At 50.7% G+C, this 26,344-nt stretch overlaps 3 protein-coding genes across 3 annotated transcripts in view; 2 read left to right on the forward strand and 1 right to left on the reverse strand.

Annotated features, from left to right (window-relative positions):
• The window catches only part of WDR83 (WD repeat domain 83), a 7,754-nt gene extending 6,028 nt beyond the window's left edge, over positions 1-1,726 (reverse strand). Inside the window, exons 1-5 of the mRNA XM_006900806.1 lie at positions 1,622-1,726; positions 1,415-1,535; positions 1,231-1,336; positions 892-940; positions 681-807 (exon numbers count right to left, since the gene is read on the reverse strand). Coding sequence (XP_006900868.1) covers positions 681-807; positions 892-940; positions 1,231-1,336; positions 1,415-1,535; positions 1,622-1,724 — 506 coding nt within the window. The 5' untranslated portion in view covers positions 1,725-1,726. The remainder of the gene's footprint in view (positions 1-680; positions 808-891; positions 941-1,230; positions 1,337-1,414; positions 1,536-1,621) is intronic.
• Positions 1,727-2,179: 453 nt separating this feature from the next.
• Positions 2,180-3,210, forward strand: WDR83OS (WD repeat domain 83 opposite strand). The gene is made up of 4 exons (XM_006900807.1): positions 2,180-2,234; positions 2,352-2,457; positions 2,954-3,051; positions 3,144-3,210. Exons 1-4 carry the CDS (start codon positions 2,185-2,187, stop codon positions 3,208-3,210), a joined length of 321 nt encoding a protein of 106 aa, XP_006900869.1. The 5' UTR covers positions 2,180-2,184.
• A 2,031-nt stretch (positions 3,211-5,241) lies between these two features.
• MAN2B1 (mannosidase, alpha, class 2B, member 1) lies at positions 5,242-25,561 on the forward strand. The gene is made up of 25 exons (XM_006900834.1): positions 5,242-5,293; positions 5,350-5,531; positions 6,641-6,743; positions 6,895-7,068; positions 7,414-7,607; positions 8,361-8,493; positions 8,928-9,073; positions 10,529-10,645; positions 16,639-16,724; positions 16,805-16,925; positions 17,004-17,082; positions 17,264-17,373; positions 17,585-17,692; positions 17,993-18,109; positions 19,359-19,535; positions 20,485-20,582; positions 20,666-20,783; positions 22,782-22,900; positions 22,986-23,087; positions 23,273-23,360; positions 23,561-23,641; positions 23,998-24,240; positions 24,644-24,799; positions 24,881-24,983; positions 25,446-25,561. The coding sequence occupies exons 1-25, from the start codon at positions 5,242-5,244 to the stop codon at positions 25,559-25,561; spliced, it is 3,123 nt and encodes a 1,040-aa protein (XP_006900896.1).
• Positions 25,562-26,344: the final 783 nt, after the last annotated feature.

Raw genomic sequence — 26,344 nt, forward strand, 5'->3', positions numbered from 1 at the left:
CACTGACAAAGAAGATTAATCAGAACTGGCTTTGACAAGCACTGTGGCATTTGGACAAGAACAAACTGGGAGGAGGGTAGAGAGACTAGTGCAACAATGAATGAATGGAAACCCAAAATCTCTGTAAATGTTTATGAAAATTAATAAAATATAGAAAAAAATAGATTGGATTCATGTGCATTGAATTCTTTTTGTAACTTACTTCCTGTTGGTTTTGAATAAAAAGACAGAGAAGCTTGGCTTGAGATCTTCATTGGAGAACTATTGGCCCCCTGTTTTATGCTCTCTGCTTTATCACATTCCTGGCTGTTTGTCTCTTTATTAATAATTATAAGATTATTCTATTCTTTGGGACCCTCGGTCTGCAACAAGAATACCAACCCACTAAAGGCCAGAAATTAATTTGTTCCCCACTTTAATCCTAAGGAACAGAAAAGTGCCTGGCATTCAGTGAGTGCTCAGAGATTCCGAGGAAGCCGCAGGTCAGAGCAGGAATAGGAAGAGCAACTGCTGATGCCCTGGCATGGGAACATGCTTCGTCTGTTGATGAGAAATAAGGCCCACAAGTGAGTAAAAGCTGAGAGGTCAACAGGGACCAGGCCCAACAAGACTTTGCTGAGAGTTGTGAGGACAGAGGAGATTTACAAGCAGCAGCAACACATCGCAGTGGGTCCACTCACCCTGCCAGAATTTCATGGTCTGACACCTTCACGCTGGATACACCATCCCTGGCCTCGTCTAGAGTCTGTACCGGCTCTTGCTTCCTTGAACGGCAGTCCCAACAGCGGATGCTGGAATCGATAGACCCTTGAAGCCAGGAGGAAGGACTAGTCAGTTTTAGGAGAGCAGGAGCAGCATCCTTCTACTCCTGCCTCTCGGCCCCACACTCACCAGATAGGATCACTGTGGCGTCTTCGTTAAACTGCACCGTGTTCACCTTCTGAAAAACAGTGACTGTCACTCAGAATGGACCGGACTTGGGCGGGTTGGGGATCAAAACAGGGTGCAAGTGAAATGAAGCAATACTAAAAGGTAGGATGCCTGTGCGGTGGACGATTTTTGGACGTTATTTCAGAGGCAAGGCCATCAGGCATTCAAGGGAAGGGGAAAGATCCTCAGGCTGTAATAAAGGTCTGAGTTTGTGCGTGCCCTTGTCATTACCTACGCGTTACTGAGGATTCCCAGTCCCACCCCCTTTTAATAATGACCTCCCCGCGTGCTCGCACTTACCCCTGCGTGGCCCCGGAATTTGCGCACCACCTGCCCCGAAGCCACGTCCCACAGCACCACGGCCTTGTCTCCACCTCCTGAACAGAGACTGCTGTTGTCAAAGGAGCTGGAGGGGAAAGAAGGAAATGTCATCCACCTCCGATCTCGGCCCCAGCGCTCCAAAGCCGCCTGGCCCTCGACTCACCTGGCTGCGTCCAGCACCTCGTAGCCATGGCCACTGTACGTCCGCAGGAGCGTTCCCCGCAGCGGGTTCCACAGCTTCAGGGTCTTGTCGCTGCCACACGTCAGGCAATAATTTCCATCCACTGGGGAACAACAGGCAGAGGTTAAAGGGCCGCGGAACTCTAAGGAGGCTGCGGGGAGAACCCCGAATGAAGAAGGCGGCGCTCACCGTTAAATCGCACCGCTCGCACCGCCCCCTGCCCGCAGTCCAGGGTCTTCAATCGCTTCTTCGGTAGCTCGGGGGCCCGTGGCTTTGGCTCAGGGAAAGCCATAGCTCCAAACCCTCCGCACCACTCGCCAGGAGCGCAGACCGAAGCTTCAGATCCTCCAAATCCACGTCTAGCTAGACCGAAGCGTCAGATCCTCCAAATAAATCTACGTCTAGCTAGACCGAAGCGTCAGATCCTCCGAAGCCACGCCCAGGTGTAACTTTATTATTGGACCTCACGACGTACTTCCGGTCTTTCATTTATAGGATAACGTCTTCACCCGTTTTGGATATAGCATTCAGGATGTTGAAGCCTGCTTTCAGGACTTCCCCCTCAGCCTCTATTTCCTAGGAGCATTTCTGATCCCTTCTAGCTAGCGTTCCTTCGTTTGGTTGAGGGAATCCCGGCTCCGCCGCTAGGAACCGAAGTAGAGGGCTGCGGGTGTTACTCGAAAAGAAACCCCCATTTCCACGCCGGAAGCAGCCTGCGCGGCGGTAGTGGCGCGTCGGGATTTTGACAAGATATGGCTGCGAACAGTATGTCGGACCCACGGAGGCCAAACAAAGTGCTTAGGTGAGGTCTCCAGCGTTATGGCGGTGAAGTTGAGTTATGGGCGTGGGTAGGGTGTCTAAGAAGGTGGCCGTTGTAGGGGCGGGACGTGGGCGCCCCTGACTCTTAAGCCTGCCGTAGGTACAAGCCGCCTCCGAATGAGTGTAACCCAGCCTTGGATGACCCGACGCCGGACTACATGAACCTACTCGGCATGATCTTCAGCATGTGTGGTCTCATGCTCAAGGTGGGCAGGACCTGCTTGTGGATGGGGCCTGATTTTGGCCTTTGGCCGGTACCGGACTGTGTTGCTTACTCTAGACAGTTGGGATCTAAATGTAGCCTAGGGGAGGGTTTAGGATAGCGCTGGGTCGAAGTTGTTGCGGAAGCCCCGAAGCCAGGTTGGAATGGATTCGTGGGAGGTCATCTGCGTGGGGCCAGGCTTTGAAGCAACTTCGAGGGGGCTCCTGGCAAAAAAAGGCGGCGCCCAGCATGAGGGGTACATCATGAGATAGTTGTCTTGGGTCTCACAGGGCACCTTGGGGTTAATACAGGTCAGGGAGTAGAATCGGGTACTTGGAGTAGATTGAGAAGGGTCAGGACCTCGGGACAAATCATGAATTGGAACCGGTGCCTGGGAGAGTGACTTTTGAGTCTAAGGCTTGTTGGGGCTTACTGTCTTGCCTCTCACCGACCTAACTCACACATCTCCTTACTCTTTCCACCCACTTACTCTACCCCAGCTGAAGTGGTGTGCTTGGGTTGCTGTCTACTGTTCCTTCATCAGCTTCGCCAATTCCCGGAGCTCAGAGGATACCAAACAGATGATGAGTAGTTTCATGTGAGTTGGGGCCTAGAAAGAAAGGGACCCTATAGGGGAAAGAGAGACCCATAACCTCCTGAACCCTAATTTATCCCTCTCTCCCATCTCAGGCTGTCCATCTCGGCCGTGGTGATGTCCTATCTACAGAATCCTCAGCCCATGACACCTCCATGGTGATGCCAGTCTTGATGGGGGTGGGGGTCACATTCTAGGTGCCATCTATTTATCTTGCCTCGGGCCTGGCCTCAGGCTGTTGAGTTTTCTGTCCATGACTGAGGCCTTAGGCTTCTTCCCTGGTGAGGCATCTCAGGACTCTCAGCTGAGTGGACCAAGCCCTCTTCTGGAACACATGAAGAACAAACATCCTGAGCCTCCACCTGGACCGTCCTTCCTCACCCTGCTTGCTGCTGGTGGGAATGGTGTCCGTTTTTTGAGTATTTCCACTTTTCTTGTTGCAATCGGTTAATAAAATTTATCCCTTGAGCTCTCCTCTGTAATCTGCCTCCTTCTGTGCCATTAGGACTATTCCTTCCAGTGGGAAAACTACCTCAATCCTGGGGTGGATGAGCCTGTTTGTACTGATTTTACCAGTCTCCTGTCTGAAGTCAGGTGCCTGCGGTAGGACAGTGACCTCTATTCTCTGCAACTCGGCAGATATAAACCTGCTGATACTAGGAATCTGGGCTTTGGTTTTGTTTGTTTTTTATCAGAGTAATGGGATATTATCTGTAACTTGGATGGGCCAATGGGAATGAATGAGGGTGACTCAGATGACTTCCTCCACCTGATAGGCCTCTTAGCAGCAGCAGATCATCAGAGGAGCCCTAAGGAGCTCAACTAATCTTGGCGGCTGACTCCCATCCCCAAATTTCCAAGGGCGCTTTTATTACCCTACGCTCAATTCCATAGATTGAACAAAACTGAATTCCTGTTACTAGCCAAACTGAGTCCTTCCTGGATAGAAGGTGTAGAAGTGACTTTTAGGAAACACAGACTCACTCTCAGCAACCCTTAGGAAAGTCTGAGACTTCTCATGAGGACAAAGGGACCCTCTAAGCATGCCTGGAGCCGGTTTCTGCATGTTTCAAAATTGGGAAGGGTGTACGCCAGGGATGTGTCCTATCTCCATACCTTTTCAACCTGTATACAGAGCAGATTATCCGAGAGGCTGGGCTCTCTGAGGAGAAGTGTGGCGTTAGGATTGGTGGACGATCTAGCAACAATATGCGTTATGCAGATGACACAACCCTGCTCGCTGAAACTGAGGAGGACCTCATGCACTTACTGCAGAGGGTCAAGGACTGCAGACTTCAGTATGGACTGAGGCTCAATGTCAAGAAGACGAAGATTCTCACCACCAGACCAATCGGTAGCATCAGGATGGATGGCAAAGAGATTGAGATTGTTCACAGCTTCAGTTTGCTCGGCTCCACGGTCAACACTCTTGGCACCAGTAGCCAGGAAATCAAAAAACGTATTGCGATGGGAAAGTCTGCGGTTAGGAACCTCTCTACTCAAGAGCAATGGCGTCTCTCTGGAGACTAAGGTGCGCCTGATACAGGCCATGGTTTTTGCAATCACTTGTTATGCATCAGAGAGTTGGACAATGACTAGGGAAGATAGAAGGAGAATTGATGCCTTTGAGCTGTGGTGCTGGAGAAGAGTATTGAATGTACCATGGACTGCCAAGAAAACAAACAGATTCATCGTAGAGAGGATTAAACCAGGCTGCTCCTTGGAGGCAAGGATTCTGGGGCTTCGCCTGACATACTTTGGACATGTTGTAAGGAGAGACAGGTCTTTAGAGAGGGACATCATGCTGGGTAGAGTAGAGGGACAGCGCAGGAGGGGAAGACCCTCTGTGAGGTGGATTGATTCAGTGACTGGGGTAATCGGGATGGGTGTGTCAGAGGCAATGAGATTGGCGCAGGATAGAGCACAGTTTAGGGCTGTTGTGCATAGGGTCGCTATGAGTCGCAAACTACTGGACAGCACATAACAGCAACAACATCTGTTCTAGGTGTTATGTGACCACGTTAGGCTTTGTCCACCAGCGGCTTTGCGGGAGAAACATGGAAAGTCCCATAACCTGCCTGTTGCAGCCTCCGAAAACCTACTAGATATTTAGCTATGTGTTGGTTCAAACTCAACTGCAAGTCAAAGGCCTCGGCACACTGGCGAACTGGGCTACCGCCCTACTCTCGAGACATGCCGGTTCACGCCTGGCCCGGCCCCGCCCCTGGCAGCACCGATTGGCCAGGTCAGGTCCGGGGGCGGGGCCTCCGCGCTGACTTGAGCTGGGTGGGGGAGCCCCAGGAAGCGGCAGTGGCGGCTGGACCATGGGCGCAGACGGGCCGGCGGCGGCGGGGGACAGAGCTGGCGGGCGCGCGGCTGGGCCCTGGACAAGCTCCGGCGCGCCGCGGCTGCCGCCCCGCTCCCTCCTCCTCCTCTTCTTTTTGTTGCTGGCGGTGCTCGGCGTCCGGGCCTCGAGTTACAAGGTGAATGGGGCCCGAGGGTGACAATGGTCACGTGAAAATGTGAAGACCTATACACCGAGGGGTGCGTGAGCCTTTTTTTTTGGGGGGGGGCTGTGCCAGGGAATGGTTTGCTGGCGTCACAGTGTGGTTTGAGCGCGTTACTTTGTGTCATTGAGAAATATGACTGCTGCTCGGGGCACGTCTGCCTGTAGACTTTCCTGGACTTTGCATGCCCATAACTGTGATTGGAGGTGGGAGCTGGTGGAAGAAGGGAGGAGGACCAGGAGAGAACTGAAACACTAGAATCCACCTGCCTGGAGCTTCGGCTCTTCCCCGTTCTTCCCCTTCCTGTCTCTGTGACTGTGGACAAGTTGGGTTCTCTTGGAAGCCAGTTTCCCCATCTGGAACGGAATCGCATGTACTCACTGTCTCTGGTGACTGACATTTGCAAATGCTTAATTTATCTGCCATTTTTCAAATGGATCCCTGGTGGGGTAGACAGTTAACATTCAGCCACCTAGTGGAAGCTTAGCATTTCAAGGCCACTCAGAAGGGCCTCCTAGAACAACTAAAAAAACTTACTGCCATTGAGTTCCAACCGACTCATAGCTGACCCTTTGGAAATTGCATGGGATGAGATTGCCTGTCTTTCTTCTGCAGAGCATTTGGTGGATTCAAACTGCCCATCTTTGAGATCACAGTACAATTCCGTATCCTCTAGGCCACCAGAGCTCCCTCATGAAGAATGACCTATGATTTTATTTCTGGAAGAAAACCCCATTTCTTTCTACTTTAAAACACACAGAGTCCTAATTGAGAGTTGACACCACAGTAATTGGTTGGTTTTCTTCTTACTAATATTTTCTGTTTTCCCCGGGTGTGAGTGAGAGCTGTTCTGTTGGGTTTGGGTGCAGTGAGATTTGGATCTGGGAAGCAATCTAGGAGACAAGTGTGAGTAGTGTGTACTCCCTGGGAGGGACTTGGTGTCTCTGCAGACAACAAGGATCAGGTCACAGACTGGTCACTCAGTCACTTCCTGCTGAATCAGAGCCTGTATCTCCCCACCCCCACCAATAAACCTTGTTATCTTGAGGTTACTGATGGGGTGGATGTTTGGGGTCCCTGTGCAGACTTGCCCCAAGGTACAGCCGGACATGCTCAACGTTCACCTGGTGGCTCACACCCATGATGACGTGGGCTGGCTCAAGACAGTGGACCAGTACTTTTATGGCAGTGAGTATAACAGAGTGGGATAAAGGCCGCTAGATCCCTGTGGGTCTTGGACACTGGGGGGTGATAATGCCCAACCTGGGCTCCTGGATCTGTGTCTAGGAATGTCCCTTTTGGCCTTTCTGGTCCTGACTGCCTGCTCCCTGTGTCCTAGTCCATGGTAACATCCAGCACGCAGGTGTCCAGTACATTCTGGACTCAGTGGTCTCCTCCTTGCTGGCCGACCCCACACGCCGCTTCATCTACGTAGAGATTGCCTTCTTCTCCCGATGGTGGAAGCAACAGACCAGAGCAACACAAGAGACTGTGCGGGAGCTGGTGCGCCAGGGTGAGTCTGCCCTCAGGAAGTGAAAAGAGGAAGCCCAGCTCAGTTTCCTTTTCTGCCACCTTGCCTTCTGCGATTGTATCACGCCACATATATGCCGTGGATGCTTGTGGTTCCGTCTGTCCGAGTTCCCTTTATCTGAAGAACTCTTACAGGTTTTGCAGTGCCTCACTGCCAGTGCAGCATCTGGGAAGCCTGTCATGAAGGGAACCCCTTGTCCTAGATCTGGCTCCACTGGCCTGGGCGTGGCCTTGCTTCTTCTGCTTATGCCTGGACCTGTCATTCCCAGCAATGCCCGAGTTCCCCTACTCCTGGCCTTGACTTCTCATCGCACCTTTCCCAGTGTAGGACGCCTGGAGTTTGCCAACGGTGGCTGGGTGATGAATGATGAGGCGACCACTCACTACGGAGCCATTGTGGACCAGATGACGCTGGGGCTACGCTTCTTAGAGGACACATTTGGCAGTGATGGTCGCCCCACTGTGGCCTGGCACATTGACCCCTTTGGACACTCACGAGAGCAAGCCTCATTGTTTGCACAGGTATTACTGCTGGCCTCTTGGATGAGCCCCTCGTGCAAATCTATGCTTTTACCAACCCCACACCCACAAAACACATGTGATCCTTTGAGATCCTGACCCCTTGACTGTGCTGGTCTTTTGCCACTCTGGCACAAGCCTTCCTGTGATCCAGCCTCAAACCCACCTGGTTTCAGATGGCTCAGTCTACATCCCTGACCTACCCTTGTTATACTGTAATCTGCTTTGCTTAGTCTGATCCTAACTTCTCCCCAGACTTTGTGGCAGACAGAGGCTTAGGAGAAAAGGGCTTTTTGAAGGAGTTCTGATGGACTACTGGCAAGAAACTACACTGCAGTCCTGAAGGCACGTGGTTTGAGGCCATCAGGTCCTCCGCAGGAGAAAGATGGTCAGTCTCCTCCTGTGTGATTAACTGCCTCTGAAAACCCGCCAGAGGGTCAGCAATGGGTCGGTTCTGACTCTATGGTACACAATAACAATAACAATAACATACCCCTGTCAGCTGTGACCAGGCTCCTGTTCCTGGAGGAAGGTGGAGGTCGCTTTTCACCCTCTCCCTGCTCTCCTGCAGGGACCTGCTCTCCTTGTAGTGGTTCTGACTTGTCTTCAAGCTTGGAATGGTTCTAGAGCCCCCCCTGGTGTCAGATCCGCTTTCTCTCTGTGCTCTGACCATCACTCCCCAGCTGGTTTGGGCCTGGTAGGTGGTGAGAGGTGGGCATTGGTTCAGGCTGCCTTCTCCTGTGTTCTGACTCTCAGATGGGCTTTGATGGCTTCTTCTTTGGGCGCCTGGATTATCAAGATAAGATGTTTCGGGAGAACATGAGGGAGATGGAGCAGGTGTGGCGGGCCAGCAGCAGTCTGAAGCCCCCAGCCGCTGACCTCTTCACAGGTGAGCAGGTGTAGGGTGGACCTCATGCATGTGTCCTGTGTGCTGTCCCAGGTCCAGAGGGCCTTGCACTAGATCTGATTCTTTGCCATCTTTGTCTTAAAATTTTAATATGTGAACAATGTTTCAGCATTTTAATTTTTCATTTTTGTTGTTGTGTGAAACTGCATTGGAACTACCTCGTAGCCGACTCTCTAACCAGTTCCAAGAGGCAATAAATTGCTTGGGAGGAGATTGTTCATCTTTATCCCACATAGTAACTGGTGGCTTCAAATTGTGTGCTTGGACTTCGCAGCACAGCTCCTTACCACTTGGCCACCAGAGCTTCATTTTACACCTCACATATTTTTTAGCCTGCCTTACATAGGGGACGTTAGGCTTTGACCTTAGGGTGGGTCTAGTGTGCCAAGCCCCCCTGACTCTGGTATGACTTGCAGGTGTGCTGCCCAACATGTACAACCCTCCAGATAATCTGTGCTGGGATGTACTATGTGACGACATGCCTGTGGTAGATGACCCTCGCAGCCCCGAGTACAATGCCAAGGAGCTGGTCACTTACTTCCTTCAGCTGGCGACTGCTCAGGTAAACACCATCTCCGGAGCCTGCAGAACTGGTGTGGATTATCCCACGCCTTCCCACAGCCCAGATGTCCTAACAGCTCCTTGCTCCTTGTAGGGAAAGTAATATTCTATATATCATGGTCATATCCTCTTCTTGGAATTGGGTATTTTCCTGACCAGAGCACTGATCATACAGTGGTTAATGCTTGACTACTGACCGAAGAGTTGGTGGTTCAAACCCAGCAGTTGCTCCCTGGAAGAAATCTTTGTAGAATCTGCTTCTGTAAAGATTACGGGGCTTAGAAACCCTGTGGGACTGTTCTTTGTCCTACAGGTTCTCTCTAAGTTGGAGTTGACTCAAAGACAGTTGGTTTTGAAGAATGTGCAGACCCCCTTTCCTGCTGGACACTTGCACACACTCCCCATCAGCAGGAAAGTGTGGTCAACCTGAGGGAACCCATGAATTCTTCACTGTTTTTATTTGTGTCCCTATGTTGCCACATACCATTTTCCACTCTTTTATTTACTTCTATATTTTGGTACTGGTAGTAGTATGCAAGGACTGCACCCTTCAATATGAATTGAAGCTCAACATCAAGAAAACAGAGACTCTCACCACTGGACCGATCGGCAGCACCATGATAGATGGTGAAGAGATTGAGATTGTTAATAGCTTCAGTTTGCTTGGCTCTACAATCAACACTCTTGGTTCAGCAACCAGGAAATCAAAAGACGAATTGCATTGGGAAAGTTTACTGTCAGAGACTTCTCCAAAGTACTGAAGAGCAATGATGTCAGTCTAGAGACTGACGTGCACCTGATTCAGGCCATGGTCTTTGCAATTACTTGCTATACATTGGCTAGCTGGACAGTGACTAGGGATGACAGAAGGAGAATTGATGCCTTTGAGCTGTTGTGCTAGTGAAGAGTATTGAATATATCATGGACTGCTAGGAGAACAAACAAATTCATCCTAGAGAGGGTGAGACCACATTGCTCCTTGGAGACAAGGATTCTGAAGCTTCATCTGACATACTTTGAACATTTTGCAGGGAGGGATCAGTCCTTGGAGAGGGATGTCATGCTTGGGAGGGTAGAGGGACAGTGCAAGAGAGAAAGACCCTTGATGAGATGCAGTGATTCAGTGATGCAGTGATTCAATAATGGGAGCAGGTGTGTCAGACAATAAGATTGGCACAGGATAGAGCAGGGCTTAAGGCTGTTGTACCTAGGGTCACTATGAGTTGCAGCAGACTCAACAGCACATAACAACAACAACAGTATGCTTTATTTTTTAGAGTAGTTTTAGTTTTGCAGAAAAATTGTACTGAAAGTACGGAGCTACCATCTACTTCCACATTCCCTGCACACAGTTTCTGCTACTATCCAGTCTTGACACGTATGTACCCAGGATCAAGCTGTATATAAGGGGTGGCTCTGACATCTTGACTGGAGGACTCCCCTCTTCCAACCACAGGCCCGGCACTACCGCACCAACCATACCATAATGACCATGGGCTCGGACTTCCAATATGAGAATGCCAACATGTGGTTCAAGAACCTTGACAAGCTCATCCATCTGGTCAACAGCCAGGTCAGTGTTCCCATCCAGGGTACCTGTGTACACTGGTGTGCTTGTATCCCTGTACCTTGAGCCATAGTGATTTGTCCATGACAAATTACCACACAGTTACTGGCCTAAAGCAACAGAGAGGTCATCTTCTATTTCTGTAGGTGAGCAGTCCAACCTGGGTGTCACTGGGTAAGATTATAGCTTCAGCTGAGTTGCCTCTGTCTGGAGGTTGGCTCTAGGAAAGGATTTCTCTGCCATTCTAGCTGCTAACAGCTGCCTGAGTTCTTTGGCAAGTGGCCCCTTCCTCCATCTTCAAAGCCAGTAACACAGTATCTCTCTTGGATCCTGATCTGTCTTCACATCTTCTCTCATGTCTTTTCACCCTGTCTTTTTCTTCCTTAAAGTTGCCTGTGATGACAGTGGGCCTACCTCAGTAATCCAGGATAATCTCCCTAGTTTCACGTGATCTGATTGGCAGCCGTAAAGCCATACCCACTTTTTTTCCATTTTGCCTCAGTGCCCTCATCCATGTGGTGAACCGAAGGGAACTTATGACGATGACTGACTCCTGTGAGGCACACATGTTCTCTCCAGCTTCTTCTTACTAATTCTGACACTGACCATCCCAAGCAGAGCAATCTCTGCTTCTCTCCCAGGTTTGCTAATTCATTGCAATGACCATGCAGAATTTACAGGTCATAGTTACAGTTGCTGAAGATTATCCAAAAACGACTGGACCAGCACATCAGCAGAGAACTACCAGAAGTCCATGCTGGGTTTAGAAGGGGTCATAATACTAGGGATATTGTACTTGATGTTAGATGGATCTTGGGTGAAAGCAGGGAATACCAGAGGAATGTCTATCTGTGTTTCAGTGACTATGCAAAGGCATTTGACTGTGTGGATCATAACAAACTGTGGCTGACTCTGAGAAGAATGGGAATCCCAGAAAATTTAATTGTGCTAATGCGAAACCTATACTTGGACCAAGAGACAGTCATCAGAACAGAGCAAGGGAACACTGCATGGTTCAAAATTGGGAAGGGCGTACGCCAGGGATGCATGATATCTCCATACCTTTTCAACCTATATGCAGAACAGATTATCCAGGAGGCTGGGCTCTATGAGGAGAAATGTGGGGTCCAGATTGGTGGACGATCTATCAACAATCTGTGTTATGCAGATGACACAACCCTGCTTGCTAAAAATGAAGAGGACCTGAAGTACCTGCTGCAGAGGGTCAAGGACTGCAGCCTTCAATATGGATTGAGGCTCAATGTCAAGAAGACAAAGATTCTCACCACTGGACCAATTGGCAGCATCAGGATGGATGGTGAAGAGACTGAGATTGTACACAGCTTTAGTTTGCTTGGCTCCACAGTCAACAGTCTTGGCACCAGCAGCCAGGAAATTAAAAGGTGCATTGCCATGGAAAAGTCTGCTGTTAGGGACCTCTCCAAAGTACTGAAGAGCAATGGTGTCTCTCTGGAGACTAAGGTGTGTCTGATACAGGCCATGGTCTTTGCAATCGCTTGTTATGCATCAGAGAGTTGGACAATGACCAAGGAGGATAGAAGGATAATTGATGCCTTTGAACTGAGGTGCTGGAGAAGAGTATTGAGAATACCATGGACTGCTAGGAAAACAAACAGATTTGTACTGGAAAGGGTTAAACCAGGTGGCTCCTTGGAGGCAAGGATTCTGAGGCTCCGTCTGACATACTTTGGACATGTTGTGAGGAGAGACTGGTCCTTGGAGAAGGACATCATGCTTGGGAGGGTGGAGGGACAGTGCAGGAGGAGAAGGCCCTCTATGAGGTGGATTGATTCAGTGACTGGGATAATCGGGATGGGAGTGTCAGAGACAGTGCGATTGGCACAGGACAGAGCAGAGTTTAGGGCTGTTGTACATAGGGTTGCTATGAGTTGCAAGCGACTCGACGGCACATAACAACAACAACATGGAGGTTTACATAGGGAAGACCTTGGAGGCTAGGATTTTGAAGCTCCATCTCCTAAACTTTGGGCATGTGGTCAGGAAGGTCTGGTCCTTGGAAAAGGAAGGGTGTAGGGATAGCACAGAAGAGGAAGACCGCAGATGAGATGGATTGATACAGTGACTGGGGCAATGTGTGTCGGCAATGCGTGTGGGGTAGGTGTGTCTGAGTCAGTGAGATTGGCTCAGGGCAGGGCAGACTGTTGTACACAAGGTCACTGTGAGTGTCAGACAACTTAATAGCACATAACAACAAGAACATGGGGTTTATTAAGGAGGATATAGGATATAATTCTTGGGTCAGGACACTCTTCTTAGCTGCGTCTACAAGCAGGCCTTTTTCTAGTCCGTGGCCCCTCAGACTCTTAGCTGGGCCTCTGTCCTTTTTGGGACATTATTTTGTTTTGTTTTCATTTAATTAAAAAAATATTATTAATTGTCATTAAAATTTACAGATATTTTGGATTTCCATTCATTCATTGTTGCACTTTTTTTTTAATATGCATCTACTCCTCATTTATTGGCTATTTCATTATCTGACAGCTCAAATTTACAACATCGAAAAATATACTATTCAACTCTTCAAATGTAATGAGTCAACAGGCGTGGCAACAACAGCTGCATAGCACCCCCTCCTTTGAAGAAGGTCTCCTGGCCTCTGGGAAGCTGGGCCATGCTTCCAAGAGCTCTCCTTTCCCTCTTGTGAGCCCACTTTTCTCCCTGCCAATTGTCCCCCAGTTCGCTCTTCTCTTTGAAAAGTAAAAGAAAAATTCTCTCACTGTTACACAATCCCTCCCCCCAAGTCCACTCCACTATGCAGCCTTCATTATGGACTCCTGTCATGACAATAATACCTAATCACATATCCCTTTTAAATAGTTCTTTTTTCATATGTTTCAATGCAGTATGTATAATTTATCCCGTCTTTCTCAGTCTCCCCTCAACCCTGATGTCAGTCCTGTTTTACAATGACACTATGCAGTATTTGTCCTTTTGTGACTGAGATATTTCACTCAGCATAATGTCCTCCAGGTTCACCCATTTTGTATATTTCATGAGTTCTTGTTTTTCAGTGCAGCATAGTATTCCATTGTGTGATTATACCATAGCTTCTCTATCCATTTGTTTGTTGATGGGCCCTTAAGTTGTTTCCATTCATTGCTGTTATGAACAAAGCCGTGATAAAGAGGAGTGTGCAGGGACATTGTTACAGTGTTCTTTAGCACCTGGAGGTGCCCCACTCCACAGTAAGCCATAGCCTGAAGGTGGTAAGGTGTTTGGCTACATGATTTAGCAAGCCTGGCTCTGTAAGTATACCAGTTTATCTGGAAGCCACCTGCCTAAAAGCTCTCAGCTCTTTCACTCCATGGATCACACCCACCCCTTGTAACTGCCTTGATCTGTGGACTGGGCAGCCCACTGCACCCTCTCCTTCCTTCTCTTAGATCCTTTGCTGTCGTCTCAGTGATACAGCACTCTCCTGGTCTTAGACAGTCTCTCAAGTTCAGGGACCTGGATCGAACTGTTGGGCTCCACCCTCGCCTCTTCTTAATGGCAGTGAAGCTCCCTTTCCATATTAAACCTGGAAAGATGGCAAAACTGATTAATCTCCTCTAGGGTCCCACATTTTATGAAATGACATATGAGCAAGAGCCTATGGTGATGATGGAGGAAGTTCAAGTAGCTATGAAGGAACTGGCAAAAAACAAGGCTCCAGGAGTTGATGGCATACCAATTGACATATTTCAACAAACAGATACTGGCCTGGATGTGCTCACTAAGTTGTGCCAAGAAATCTGGAGAACAGCCAGCTGGCCCACTTACTGGAAAAGATCGATATTTGTTCCCATTCCAAAGAAAGGTGACCCAACAGAGTGTGGAAATTATCGAACAATATCATTGATATCACATACAAGCAAGATTCTGCTGAAAATTATCCAAAAACGTTTGGAACAATATGTCAACAGAGAACTGCCAGATGTGCAGGCTGGATTTAGAAGAGGTCGTGGTACTAGGGATCTTACAGATAATGTTATATGATCTTAGCAGAAAGCAAAGAATACCAGAAGAATGTCTATCTGTGCTTCATTGACTATGCAAAGGCTTTTGACTTGTGTGGATCACAATAAGCTGTGGCTGACTCTGAGAAGAATGGGAATCCCAGAACATTTGATTGTGCTAATGCGAAACTTGGACCAAGAGGCAGTTGTCAGAACAGAGCAAGGAGACACTACATGGTTCAAAATCAAGAAGGGGGTCCATCAGGGACGTATTCTGTCTCCATACCTTTTCAATCTGTATGCAGAACAGATCATCCGAGACGCTGGGCTATACGAAGAGGAATGTGGCATCAGGATTGGTGGAAGAATCATCAACAACCTAAGTTATGCAGATGACACAACCCTGCTTGCTGAAACTGAGGAGGACCTGAAGCGCTTGCTGCAAAAGATCAAGGACTACAGCCTCCTATGTGGACTGAAGCTCAACATCAAGAAAACAAAGATTCTCACCACTGAGCCAATTGGCAGCATAGGTATGCATGGTGAAGAGATTGAGATAGTTAACAGTTTTAATTTACTTGGCTCCACAGTCAACACTCTTGGTAACAGCAAGGAAATCAAGAGATGAATTGCATTGGGAAAGTCAGCTGTGAGGGACCGCTCAAGAGTACCGAAGAGCAATGATATCAGACTGGAGACTAAGGTGCGCCTGATCCAGGCTATCGTCTTTGCAATTACGTGCTATGCATCAGAGAGTTGGACAGTGAATAGGGATGATAGAGAATTGATGCCTTTGAGCTGCAGTGCTGGAGAAGAGTGTTGAATATACCATGGACTGCTAGGAGAACAAACAGGTTCGTCCTGGAGAGAGTGACGCCAGAATGCTCCTTGGAGTCAAGGATTCTGAAGCTTCGTCTGACATATTTTGGGCATGTTGCAAGGAGGGACTGGTCCTTGGAGAGGAACATCATATTTGGTAGAGTGGAGGGGCGGTGAAGGAGAGGAAGACCTTTGATGAGATAAATCGATTCTGTGACTGAAGAGGTGGGAATAAGTGCGCTTGAGATGGCTAGGTTGGCACAGGATAGAAGAACGTATAGAGCTCTTGTACATAGGGTTGCTATGGGTCACAGGCGACTCGATGTCACATAACAACAAACAACAAGGGTCCCACATCCCTTATTTGTGTGGTTTTACTCCCACAAGGGTGCCATGCACCTTATTTACATTATTGACAAGGGTGTCCAGTTCCTTTGGTGATCCATAAGTCCTTTATTCGCGTGGTCTTTTGGTGGGAGTTACAGGACCATGGCAAGCAAGACCACATGAAAATGACCATTGCACATGCCCGTGTAATCTGGAACATGCAGCGGTCCTGGGAATTAGGACATCTCTGTGAGTGACATCATTTTCTCACCATGCTGTGCTGATGTGGCCCTGTAAGCGGCCACTGACAGTGCTTGTGTGGCTCGATACTCTAGTCTTTCCCTTCAGCACAGAAACTTGTCTCATCTCTCCCATCTAAGATGCCCCTTCCCATTAACTTCATCCTCAGAGTTGTCCACCTGCCCATTCTCCACATTCTCACCCGATCCTTGTTCCCTGTGCTGCCACTTCACCAAAACCATGCCTTGGCATGTCACTGAGGACCTTCTAGTGGACGTTTCTCAGCACATTCCACTGCACTTTGCCCTTTGGCTGTCAGAATGCCACTCTTTTGGACTTTCCTGCCACTGACTCCTCCTTTCACATTCCAAGTTATAAGTCTGGAAATAGACTGTCTTGCTTTGGGCCCTGGCTCTGCCATTTATTGCCTCTATAATCTTAGGAAACAGTTGGAAGTGCTCAATACCTTACTTTTCTCATCTCTGCAGTGGTTATGTGAGGATGGCCACTGCCTCTCAGGGCTGCTCTTGGTTTGCTCTGAGTGTGTGTTGGAGCATCTGAGGTGTGACGGTGCACCCCTGTGTGCTTGCTGGGAAGCCCCGTCTCCCTGAAGCCTCACCCTTTCTGCCCCAGCAGCAGGCCAATGGGAGCCAAGTCCATGTCCTCTACTCCACACCAGCCTGTTACCTCTGGGAGCTGAACAAAGCCAACCTGACCTGGTATGTGCCGGATCTGGCTACCTGGGGGGATTGGGATGCTCCGTGGGCTGTGACAAGGTCCTCAGTGCCCCTCTCTGCAGGTCAGTGAAACAGGATGACTTCTTCCCCTACGCAGATGGCTCCTACAAGTTCTGGACTGGCTACTTCTCCAGCCGGCCGGCCCTCAAACGTTATGAACGCCTCAGTTACAACTTCCTGCAGGTGGGAGGGTACCTGGCTGAGGAGGTGGCCAAGGATCCCAGGCAGGCTTGTCCACCCTAACACCCCCCTTCCTGTCAGGTGTGCAATCAGCTGGAGGCGCTGGCAGGAGCTGCAGCCATCAAGGGACCCTATGGCCTGGGAGACAGTGCCCCTCTCCGTAGGTGACAGGCCACTGAATGGACAGGGAAGGTGGGGCAGCACTGGGCTAGAGCTATCATTTGACCCTTATGTTTCTCCTTTAAAGCTCCTTACCTCCTACCATTGGACCTTTGGGGTCTCCCTGGGGTCAGGGCAGATGTCTGATGGAGACCGTGCCCAAATCACCATCCCACCCGCAGGGGAGGCCATGGCAGTGCTCCAGCACCATGATGCGGTCACCGGCACCTCCAAGCAGCACGTAGCTGACGACTATGCCCGCCAGCTGGCCCAGGGCTGGGGACCCTGTGAGGTGTGGAGGGCCAGGCCTGGAGAGGGCGGGACCTAGTAGATGAGAGGCGTGGGAGGGCTGAGACAGAGGCAGGAATGGGCGTGGTCAGGGAAGTGGGGCGGGGCGGGGCCAGGGAAGTGGGGCGGGGCCGAGAATGCTTTGGTACTGGGATGAGGAGGGTTAGGGAGAACGGGCATCCAGAGCGGGCCCGGCCCTTTATGTTCCTTCCCAGGTGCTCCTGAGCAATGCACTCTCGTGGCTCAGTGGCTCCAAGGACAAGTTCACATTCTGCCGCGAACTCAATGTCAGCAACTGTCCACTCACCCAGACCGAGGAGAGGGTGAGTCGTCCTGCAGGAAGGAGAGCGGACAGGAGCCACAGAAGGAGCCAGTCTCATGGGCAGATCGAAGAACTGGAAAGGGCCAATCCTGGGGTGGGGTGGGGTGAAGAGGAGCCCCGGTTCGGGTCCTGGCCTCTGCTCTGGGTGGTTACAGAATTGTCTGGAGCTTCACGTATGGGGTGCCCTCATCCTCGATGGCCTTGATAGTGTTAGCATCATACACGGGGACATTACCTCTCTCGGTGGGTGGGTTGGAAGAACTTGCAGTGACTCATGCCCTCCCTGACCTTCCCACCCCAGTTCCAGGTCACCATTTATAATCCTCTGGGGAGGAAGTTAAATTGGATGGTGCGGCTGCCGGTCAGTGGAAGCATTTTCTTGGTGAAGGACCCCAGTGGTGTGACTGTACCCAGCAAAGTAAGTCCCTTTGATGAATATTGCACCCACAAATACCTCCCTCCCAGTTACCCCCTTCCTTAAACACGTTTCCGTGGACAGCTCCCCCATGCACACCCCTCTGCCATGAATATCCCACTCTCTCCTGTGGAAGCCATCTAGACCTCCCAAAGACACCTCCCTGATTTGGGTTCGTCCTCCTCCCCAGGTTCCTTCCTCTTTCCAGCTCTGTCCCATTCTGTCCCTCCAGGTCCCTTTGGGAACATCTCATTCCCACGAATGGCTCTCTTTTTCGGTTTTCCACTTAGAAAAATCTTTCCTGTTTATAATCTTATTTCCCCAGGATACCCCCACGCACCATTCAGACCAGTTGCTGTCAAACTCTTTTTTTTATTATTATTAATTTTAATGACAGTTTACAGAGGCTTAGAGTTTCTAGTCATTTACTGTGGCACTTGTCAGACTGCCTCTTAACTCCCTTAGTGCAATTGGCAGTCATACTCCACTGCTAACTACAGGTTGGAGGTGGGAGTCCACCTGGAGGTACATTAGAAGATAGACTGGTTAACCCACTTCTGGGGGAAAAAGAAAAACTCAACTACTGGAAACCCTGCGGAGCATAGCTCTACTCTGATACCAAGGAGGTTGCTCTCACACGCAGTCCCTCCTACAGCTCTTCCTTCAAGAGCCAGTCAGCCCCTCCCTGCCCTCCCTCATGCAGCTCTTCCCTTCAACTTCCTTTCTTACTCCTTCCTCCTACCCCGTGGGTTTTAAATTTTTTTCTACCTGGAAAGGGTTAAACCGGGTGGCTCCTTGGAGGCAAGGATTCTGAGGCTCCGTCCAACATACTTTGGACAAGTTGTAAGGAGAGACTGGTCCTTGGAGAGGGACATCATGCTTGGAAGGGTGGAGGGATGGCGCAGGAGGGGAAAACCCTCTATGAGATGGATTGATTCAGTGACTGGGGTAATCGGGATGGGTGTGTCAGAGGCAATGCGATTGGCACAGGATAGAGCAGGATTTAGGGCTGTTGTACATAGGGTCGCTATGAGTTGCAAGCGACTTGACGGCACATAACAACAACAACAACAACACCTTGTAATGACTCTCCACTGCGATCTTTTCCTCAGAATTTCTCTGCTAAATAAATATCCCTTCCCCATCCCAGGAATCCTTCCAGTGCCTACGTTTGGCCCCTCTGCTCAGCGTGCCCCTCCCACATATATGTGCTCTCTGTCTCTTGACTATGGTTTCCTCCCTATTTTCCCAGGTGGTGGCACTTCAGGACCCAGAAGGTCAGGAGCACCCCCCAGAGCTGCTTTTCTTGGCCTCAGTACCGGCTCTGGGTTTCAGCACCTACTCAGTGGCCCAGGTGCCTGCTCGGCAAGTCAAGGTCCGCCCCTCCCAACCCAGGCACCAGTCCCCTGTCCTGGTCATACAAAATGAGGTGAGACTGCTTTAAAATTCCCTTCCCTCCCCCCATAGCAAGTTTGAGGTGTCATAGTAAATGGGAGTTTGTCAGTGCTGCCGCTGGTGGGTGAGTGTCTGTGCTTCCAGACCAGGAGTCAGGCTTTGCGGGGAAGGTGATGGGTGAGGGCGATGCTGAAGGAAGTGAGGAGTGTGACCATGTGGCTGTGTGGGGAAGAGGGAGTGTGAGGAGGAGGAGCAGATTCAGAAGCCCTCAGGCAGCAAGTGTTGGGTGTTCAAGGAACCCCAGGAAATGTGGCGTGGCTGAAGTGGAGAGCTGGTGGTGAAGGGAGGAGAGGAGGGCAGAAGGAGAGAACTTTGACTTTTTGAGAGAAGGAACCACACCAGGGTCCCGAGAAGGCTTCATTACGACTTTTGTGGACCTGTGACTTTTGTCTTTGTGGGCCCCTTCCTCCATAAAAGGATACTAAAATGATACTCTGTGATGCATTAATATAAAGGGAGTTCTAATCCATGCAGAATTCCTTAGTATATATTCATTTTTAGCAAATCCAAGATTCTAAAAGTAAATTCAGAACAGTTCTGTGAACACCTATCATCTTCTGGGTCTTGGGCTTTGCGATGCTGGTACCAGGTGTCAGGCCCAGGCCCAAGCCAGGAAGGGACTTGATGGCCCTGATCTGCCCTCCAGCTGCTGTGTGTGTGTGTGTGTGGGGAACAGACTGAAGGTTAGAATAGGGGAGGGATCTAGGAGGACAGAGTGGAGGACAGATACCTGTGCACGGGAAAGGTGTGGAGGCTGTAAGAAGTGGACGAAGATGAACTTTTGAGAGTTTGCTAATGGGATCAAGTGTGGAAAGTGAGAGAGCAGAGATGTGACGCTAGACTTTTGTTGCGATCTTTGAGACAGACAGACCCCTCTTGGCCTGGGTGATGGCCATTAATATCAGTCCCCCTTCTCTGGCCAGCACATCCGGGCTTCCTTCAGCCGTGACACAGGGTTCTTGATGGAGATTGAGAACCTGGACGAGAAGCTTGTGCTGCCCATTCGCCAGGCCTTCTTCTGGTGAGGGAGGATCACCAGGCCAGGGAGGTGATGTGGACAGAGCCCTGGGCTCCTTACCTGACTCTTGCTTTTCTCCACCTCAGGTACAATGCCAGTACAGGCAACAACCAAAGTGCCCAGGCCTCAGGTGCCTACATCTTCAGACCCAGTAGATCAAAGCCATTGCCAGTGAGACACTGGGCAGAGATTCGCGTGATCAAGGTTTGCAGTCAGGAATGCTGGGTGGGCAGGTGGGAGTGGCGACTGGGGTAGGGGAGCTCTGGGATTCCTTCTGGGGTATGAGGAGGCATGGGAGGGAAGGTAAATCATGTGTTTGAGGTTGAGGGGAAGGATTCACATCAGTATCTGATAAAGAGATGAAATAATGTCCAGGGGTCCTCTCTTGGGCTCGTATTTATGCCTTTGTATGCACAAGGTGAAAGTCATCTGGTAGTACTGGGGTTAAGGCATTCTTCTGCTAACTAAGAGGCTGAACGTTCAAACCCACCAATCTCAGTGGGAGAAAAACGAGACAGTTGTTTCTGTAAAGATTTACAGCCTCCGAAACACAATGAGTAGCTCTCCTCTGCCCACCTGGAGTTAGAACATGCCCAAGAGCGGTGCATTGGGTTTGGTGTCTGAGGAAGCACAAACCAAAGGCTTACAGGTGCCAGAATGCTATTTGGCTTTGGAAATTTGGGGATGGGGCATTCCAGCTTTGTTTGTAAATGGGGAGGGTCCCTTGTCGTTGTTTGGAGTTCAGCAAAGATATGTGGTATGATGGGTTCCTATCTGAGACGGGTATATGAGATTGTACACTTACTACATTTCACTTAGGGTACGTATCTGTGGGTGCATCTGACTGGGAAGACAGCTTATTTAACAAGTAAATGAGGGAGTTTTCTGTGGCCAGTAGTATCTGTATACCGTTGAGGCAAGCATCTGCATATTTGGGTGTGTTGTTGCTGTTTTATGTGGTTGAGTCAGAACCAGCATGTAGCTGACCCTCCAGTGGGTGTTCAGAGGTAGTTAATTGCACGAAGGAAATAACCCATCCTTCTCCCTCGGAGCACCTGGTGGCTTTGAACAGTGTGCCTGTGGGATTGCAGTGCAGCTTCTTACTACTAGGCTACTGAGCTCCCAATTTGGGTATGTTGTTGTGTGCTGTGGAGCTGGAACCAACCCATAACTGACCCTCCAGTGGGTTTTCAGAGACAGTAAATCTCACAGGAGAAGATTGTCCAGCTTTCTCCTGCAGAGCAGCTAGTAGATTCGAACCACATGGTTTGGGGATTGCAGTGCAGCATCTTACCTGTAGGCCACCAGTGTATATTAAGGTGTAATTTTACCTGTTTAATCAAGTCATCCAAATTAACTGCTCTTTCTCTCTAATGTAAAGTCTGGCAGTCCAAGCCAGGTAAGGTAGTTCCACAATCACTTAGGCCCCTTCTGTCTTATTGCCCTGTCTTCTCCAACATTCAGCTTCTACCTCATGATCCAAGAAGGCTGCCTAGGCAGCAGCCATTGCAGCTGCATTTGAATCAAAGGGACAGAAAAAGGTTAAGGAGAACCATTGATACACTTGACCACTTTCTGTTTGGCACACTGTGGTCTACGTAGCTCAAGGAGCTCTGATGGCTTAATGGTGAGAGGTTGCACTTCATGAGAGAAATAGGGGAAGTCTCCCCCCTTGTGATTTACTGCCTCTGAAAACCCACTGGAGGGTCAGCTATGAGTTGGTTCCGACTTGAAGATACCCAACAACAACAGCAGCAACAACTATCTAGCTATGGATCAAGCTAGACTCCTATGAAAGGAGGGAGGTAGGGGTAATGTTATAATATATGTTATAATATATGTTATACAAGCGTATATTCCACCCTCCAGAATTATGTAGCCACGTGTGACAACAATCTGGAAAAAAGGTGCATTGTGGGTTGGGGTGGGAAGAAAACATTCAACAGTGAAAAAAATAATAAATGTGATTAAAAAAGTATTAAAAACTTGAGGGAGTTAAAAAAAAAGAATTATATAACCATGGCTAGGCAGGTGTGGAAGGTGGGCGAGGTGCCTGTATTGTCAGTGAGGTTGACTCTGCTGTAGGCTTAATGTTTGGGGCGGCTTCTCAGCAGAGATGGGTATTTTCAGAGCTCACCCCTGCACAGGTGGGGGGAATACACCTGTCCTCTGCCCCCTGTGCCCCTAACCATGTGCCTGTAGAATGACTTGGTGCAGGAGGTGCACCAGAACTTCTCTGCCTGGTGCTCTCAAGTGGTCCGCCTGTACCCAGGACAGAGGCACCTGGAGCTGGAGTGGACAGTGGGGCCAATACCAGTGGGGTGAGTGTTCTGACTGGGTCAGGGCGGGGCAGGGCCAGGGTGGACTCAGGTGAGGCTCACAGCCTTATGTTCCTATCGGCTGCAGTGACGGCTGGGGGAAGGAGGTCATCAGTCGCTTTGACACTTTGCTGGAGACGAATGGACGCTTCTACACAGACAGCAATGGCCGGGAGATCCTGGAGAGGAGGTGGGGGTGGCTGGGGACACTGAGGGCACCGATTGGCTTGTGGTTTATTGGTTGGGGCCCAGGAGTGGTGGGGACATTTGCTGATCATGAGTGTGGGAGGGAGAGGATGGTGGGTGGGTGAAGAGTAGGCGAGCAGGGGAAGGAGAGTCAGACCTAAGTCAGAAACCGGTCCCCCCACCCCCCAGGCGTGATTACCGGCCCACTTGGAACTTGAATCAGACTGAGCCCGTGGCAGGAAACTACTACCCGGTCACCAGCCGCATTTACATCACGGTACTCCCGACCCCCCCACCGCCAGCTGGGCCTGCCTCCCTCACCTCGTCCTGACACTCTTCTTTAGAGAGGGAATTGCCTCTCATGCTCAGCCTTGCCCAGCTGCCCTCAGCAGTGACTACCGCTCCCCACCCCAGGCCTGTGCCCGCCCCCGGGGCTGATTTTCAGCACTGTGCCTCACCCTGATCTCTCACTGCCAGGATGGGCATATGCAGTTGACGGTGTTGACTGACCGTTCCCAGGGGGGCAGCAGCCTGAGCGATGGCTCCCTGGAGCTCATGGTGAGTGGGTACAGCCCCATCTAAGTCAGGCCCTCCCACTGGGCCTTCACCAAGTCCGCAGCCCCCGCTGGACCTGGGAGCTGATTTCTGTCCCAGCTTTCTGTAGTCCCCACTAAACTGAGACCCCTCTTCCTATTCAAGAGTTTTGTCCAAAAAGAAAAAAAAGAGTTTTGTCCAATCCCAATCTAGTAACTTGCCCTGTTCTGTCTGTACTTACTTGGAGTCCCCTACTAGACCCTCAAGTTCACCTCGTCTGCTCCTCTTGCCTGTTCTTTTTCCCCCCTCAAGCTCTTAGCCTGTTTGTGGTCCAGCGACACCAGCAGACCCTCCCCCTCTTCTGGCCACTGTCCCCGCAGGTCCACCGGAGGCTGCTGTTAGACGATGCCCGTGGTGTAGGGGAGCCACTGCAAGAAGCCGGGCCGGATGGACAGGGCCCGGGTCTGTGGGTGCGAGGACGCCACCTGGTCCTGCTGAACACCGCCCGGGCTGCTGCCAGCCAGCACCGCCTGCTGGCGGAAGAGGTGGTCATGGCCCCGCAGGTGGTGCTGGCTCCCATGGGTAGTGTCCCCTATAGCCTGGAGACCACCCAGCAGACACAGGTGAGGGGCAGAGGGGTCTGTAGATGCGGAGGATGGGAATGGAGCCTGCAAATTGGATGCAGGCTTTTCTAGGCTTCCTCCAGATCCATCTTGCTGGCCTCTTGCTGGCTGAGTGAAGGCCATAAGCAAGACCCCAACCCCTCGAATCAGCCCCGCCCTCTCCCCCCTCCGTGGGCCTGGCTCAGTTTCAACCCGCCTGAACCTACAGCTCAATTTGCTGGTGTGACTCACACCCTGTCCCGGCTTCTTTACCTTGGTCCAACCCTGTCTACTCCAGTTAGGACCCTCTTTGGCCACTCAGCAACACAGTCTAGGCCCCGCCCCGCCCCTTCAGCTCAGCCACGCCTCCTGACCACGGCGAGCCACGCCCCCAGCACAAACCCCGCCCCTTCCATGCCGGCAGTTCTCTGGGTTGCTTCGGGAGCTGCCACCAGCCGTGCATCTGCTCACCCTGGCCCGCTGGGACCCAGAGACGCTGCTGCTGCGCTTGGAGCACCAATTCGCTGTCGGGGAGGGAAGTGATCGTAACCTAAGCTCCCCTGTCACCCTGGACTTGCGGGTAAGCACAGGCAGACAGGAGAGAAGAGGGAGACGCCTGCTTTGTCCGCACTCAGCCAACCAAGCCATCCACTTCCCGCAGGACCTGTTCACCACCTTCACCATCACCCACCTGCAAGAGACCACGCTGGCGGTCACCCAGCCCCGGGATCGTGTCTCCAGGCTCCAGTGGACCACGAAAACAGGTAAGGGCCTGCCTGGAATGGGATCTGGGATCTGGGATAGTGTGAGGGAATGTTAGCCAGATCCCAGGCAGAACTTGAGAGTGTTGATAGTGGACCCAGATGCAGGTTAGAGTCCTGTGGGTCTGAACTGAGTTTAGCAAACCAGCATCGGATTTGAAGGTTTGGAGTTCAGTATCCACGATTTGGACTCTAGGGTCCATGTTCAGTTCTGAGAGTATAATGTGTAATATGCATAATATGCATAGCCTGTATTGGTCCCCATCACCCATGGGGTAGGCTTAAGGACCCCAGGTGTGGGGCTTGAAGATATGAGGGTGCTGGCCAGATATTTTTGGATTTGGAGCTGAGGCCCTTTGTACTGATTGTAGAGTTTAAGGCTATGGTGAGGCTCAGGGGAAGGAGCACAGTAGGGCAGGCCAAGGGAAAGTCTGTACTCCTCATTCCCCTTCCCCTGCACCCCAGGCCCTGTAACCCAAGCTGAGCCCTTCTTCCTGGACCCCGCCGCCATCACACTGCAGCCCATGGAAATCCGGACCTTCTTGGCCTCTGTCCAGTGGAAGAAGGCTATCAAGACCTGAGAGGACCCTTCACTTCTGAGGCTGTCTCCTCCACTAGGCATTGTGGACAATCTTCCCTTTTCCTTTTTACTGCTGCTGTCACCAACAGAAGCCATTAAAATGCCACTGCCAGCGTCCCAGTTGAGGCGTGACTAAGTGTGATTGGAGTGGACAAAAGAGTGGGTTCAGCAAAGTCAAAACCCTAGGTGGTGCCCCTTAGGGCTTACAGGGAGGAGTGACACTGCTGCTCATGCCCCGCCCACCATTCATGCCCCGCCTACCATTCATGGCACACCCACTGCACATGCTCCTAGCCGCTGCTTCAGGCCTGTGTCCTCTCAAAACTCTGACAGCTGCCAGGAGAAGTTATAAAAGGCAGTCCTATGTTGGACCCTAGGGCCTGGAATGTACCCTGAGTTCTTCCTGAACTGACCCTGAAAGGCTGAGCCCTGAAGGTGAGGAATGTGGGGAGGGTCTTGGTGGAAAAGCAGAGGCAAGTGTCAAAGGAAAGGCTTGGCTAGGTGGCCAGGAGCTGTGGCCCTCCAGGAGACAGAAGAGAGTCTGGAATCTTCTGGGATCCAGCATGGGACCCCGTCACAGGAATTACTCCCTGAAATGTTAAGTCCCACTCTGTGGCAGGGAGGCCACCCAGGGAAGCTGCCCCATCTCCAGTTCTGTAGGCTCGTGTAGTGCTTGGTCCTGGCAGGTGGCTTGTGAACACTTTACAAATCTCTGGCCTGAGCTGGCCAGACAGGGAACTCTGAAGAAGGTGCTCTAGGTTCAGCCACAACCCACATGGACCTG

This window comes from Elephantulus edwardii, unplaced genomic scaffold (assembly GCF_000299155.1).
Source record: "Elephantulus edwardii isolate Elephantulus edwardi_28Jun2011 unplaced genomic scaffold, EleEdw1.0 scaffold00296, whole genome shotgun sequence".
Lineage (NCBI taxonomy): Eukaryota > Metazoa > Chordata > Mammalia > Macroscelidea > Macroscelididae > Elephantulus > Elephantulus edwardii.

Excerpts from the sequence above, each read along its gene's own strand:
- MAN2B1 (XM_006900834.1), top strand. The coding sequence starts at position 5,242 with ATGCCGGTTCACGCCTGGCCCGGCCCCGCCCCTGGCAGCACCGATTGG. Across the intron at positions 17,693-17,992 it reads TCACCCAGACCGAGGAGAGG|TTCCAGGTCACCATTTATAA; the intron begins GTGAGTCGTCCT and ends TTCCCACCCCAG. Across the intron at positions 22,901-22,985 it reads GTGGGGCCAATACCAGTGGG|TGACGGCTGGGGGAAGGAGG; the intron begins GTGAGTGTTCTG and ends TATCGGCTGCAG.
- WDR83OS (XM_006900807.1), top strand. The coding sequence starts at position 2,185 with ATGGCTGCGAACAGTATGTCGGACCCACGGAGGCCAAACAAAGTGCTT. Across the intron at positions 2,235-2,351 it reads AGGCCAAACAAAGTGCTTAG|GTACAAGCCGCCTCCGAATG; the intron begins GTGAGGTCTCCA and ends AGCCTGCCGTAG. Across the intron at positions 2,458-2,953 it reads TGTGTGGTCTCATGCTCAAG|CTGAAGTGGTGTGCTTGGGT; the intron begins GTGGGCAGGACC and ends ACTCTACCCCAG.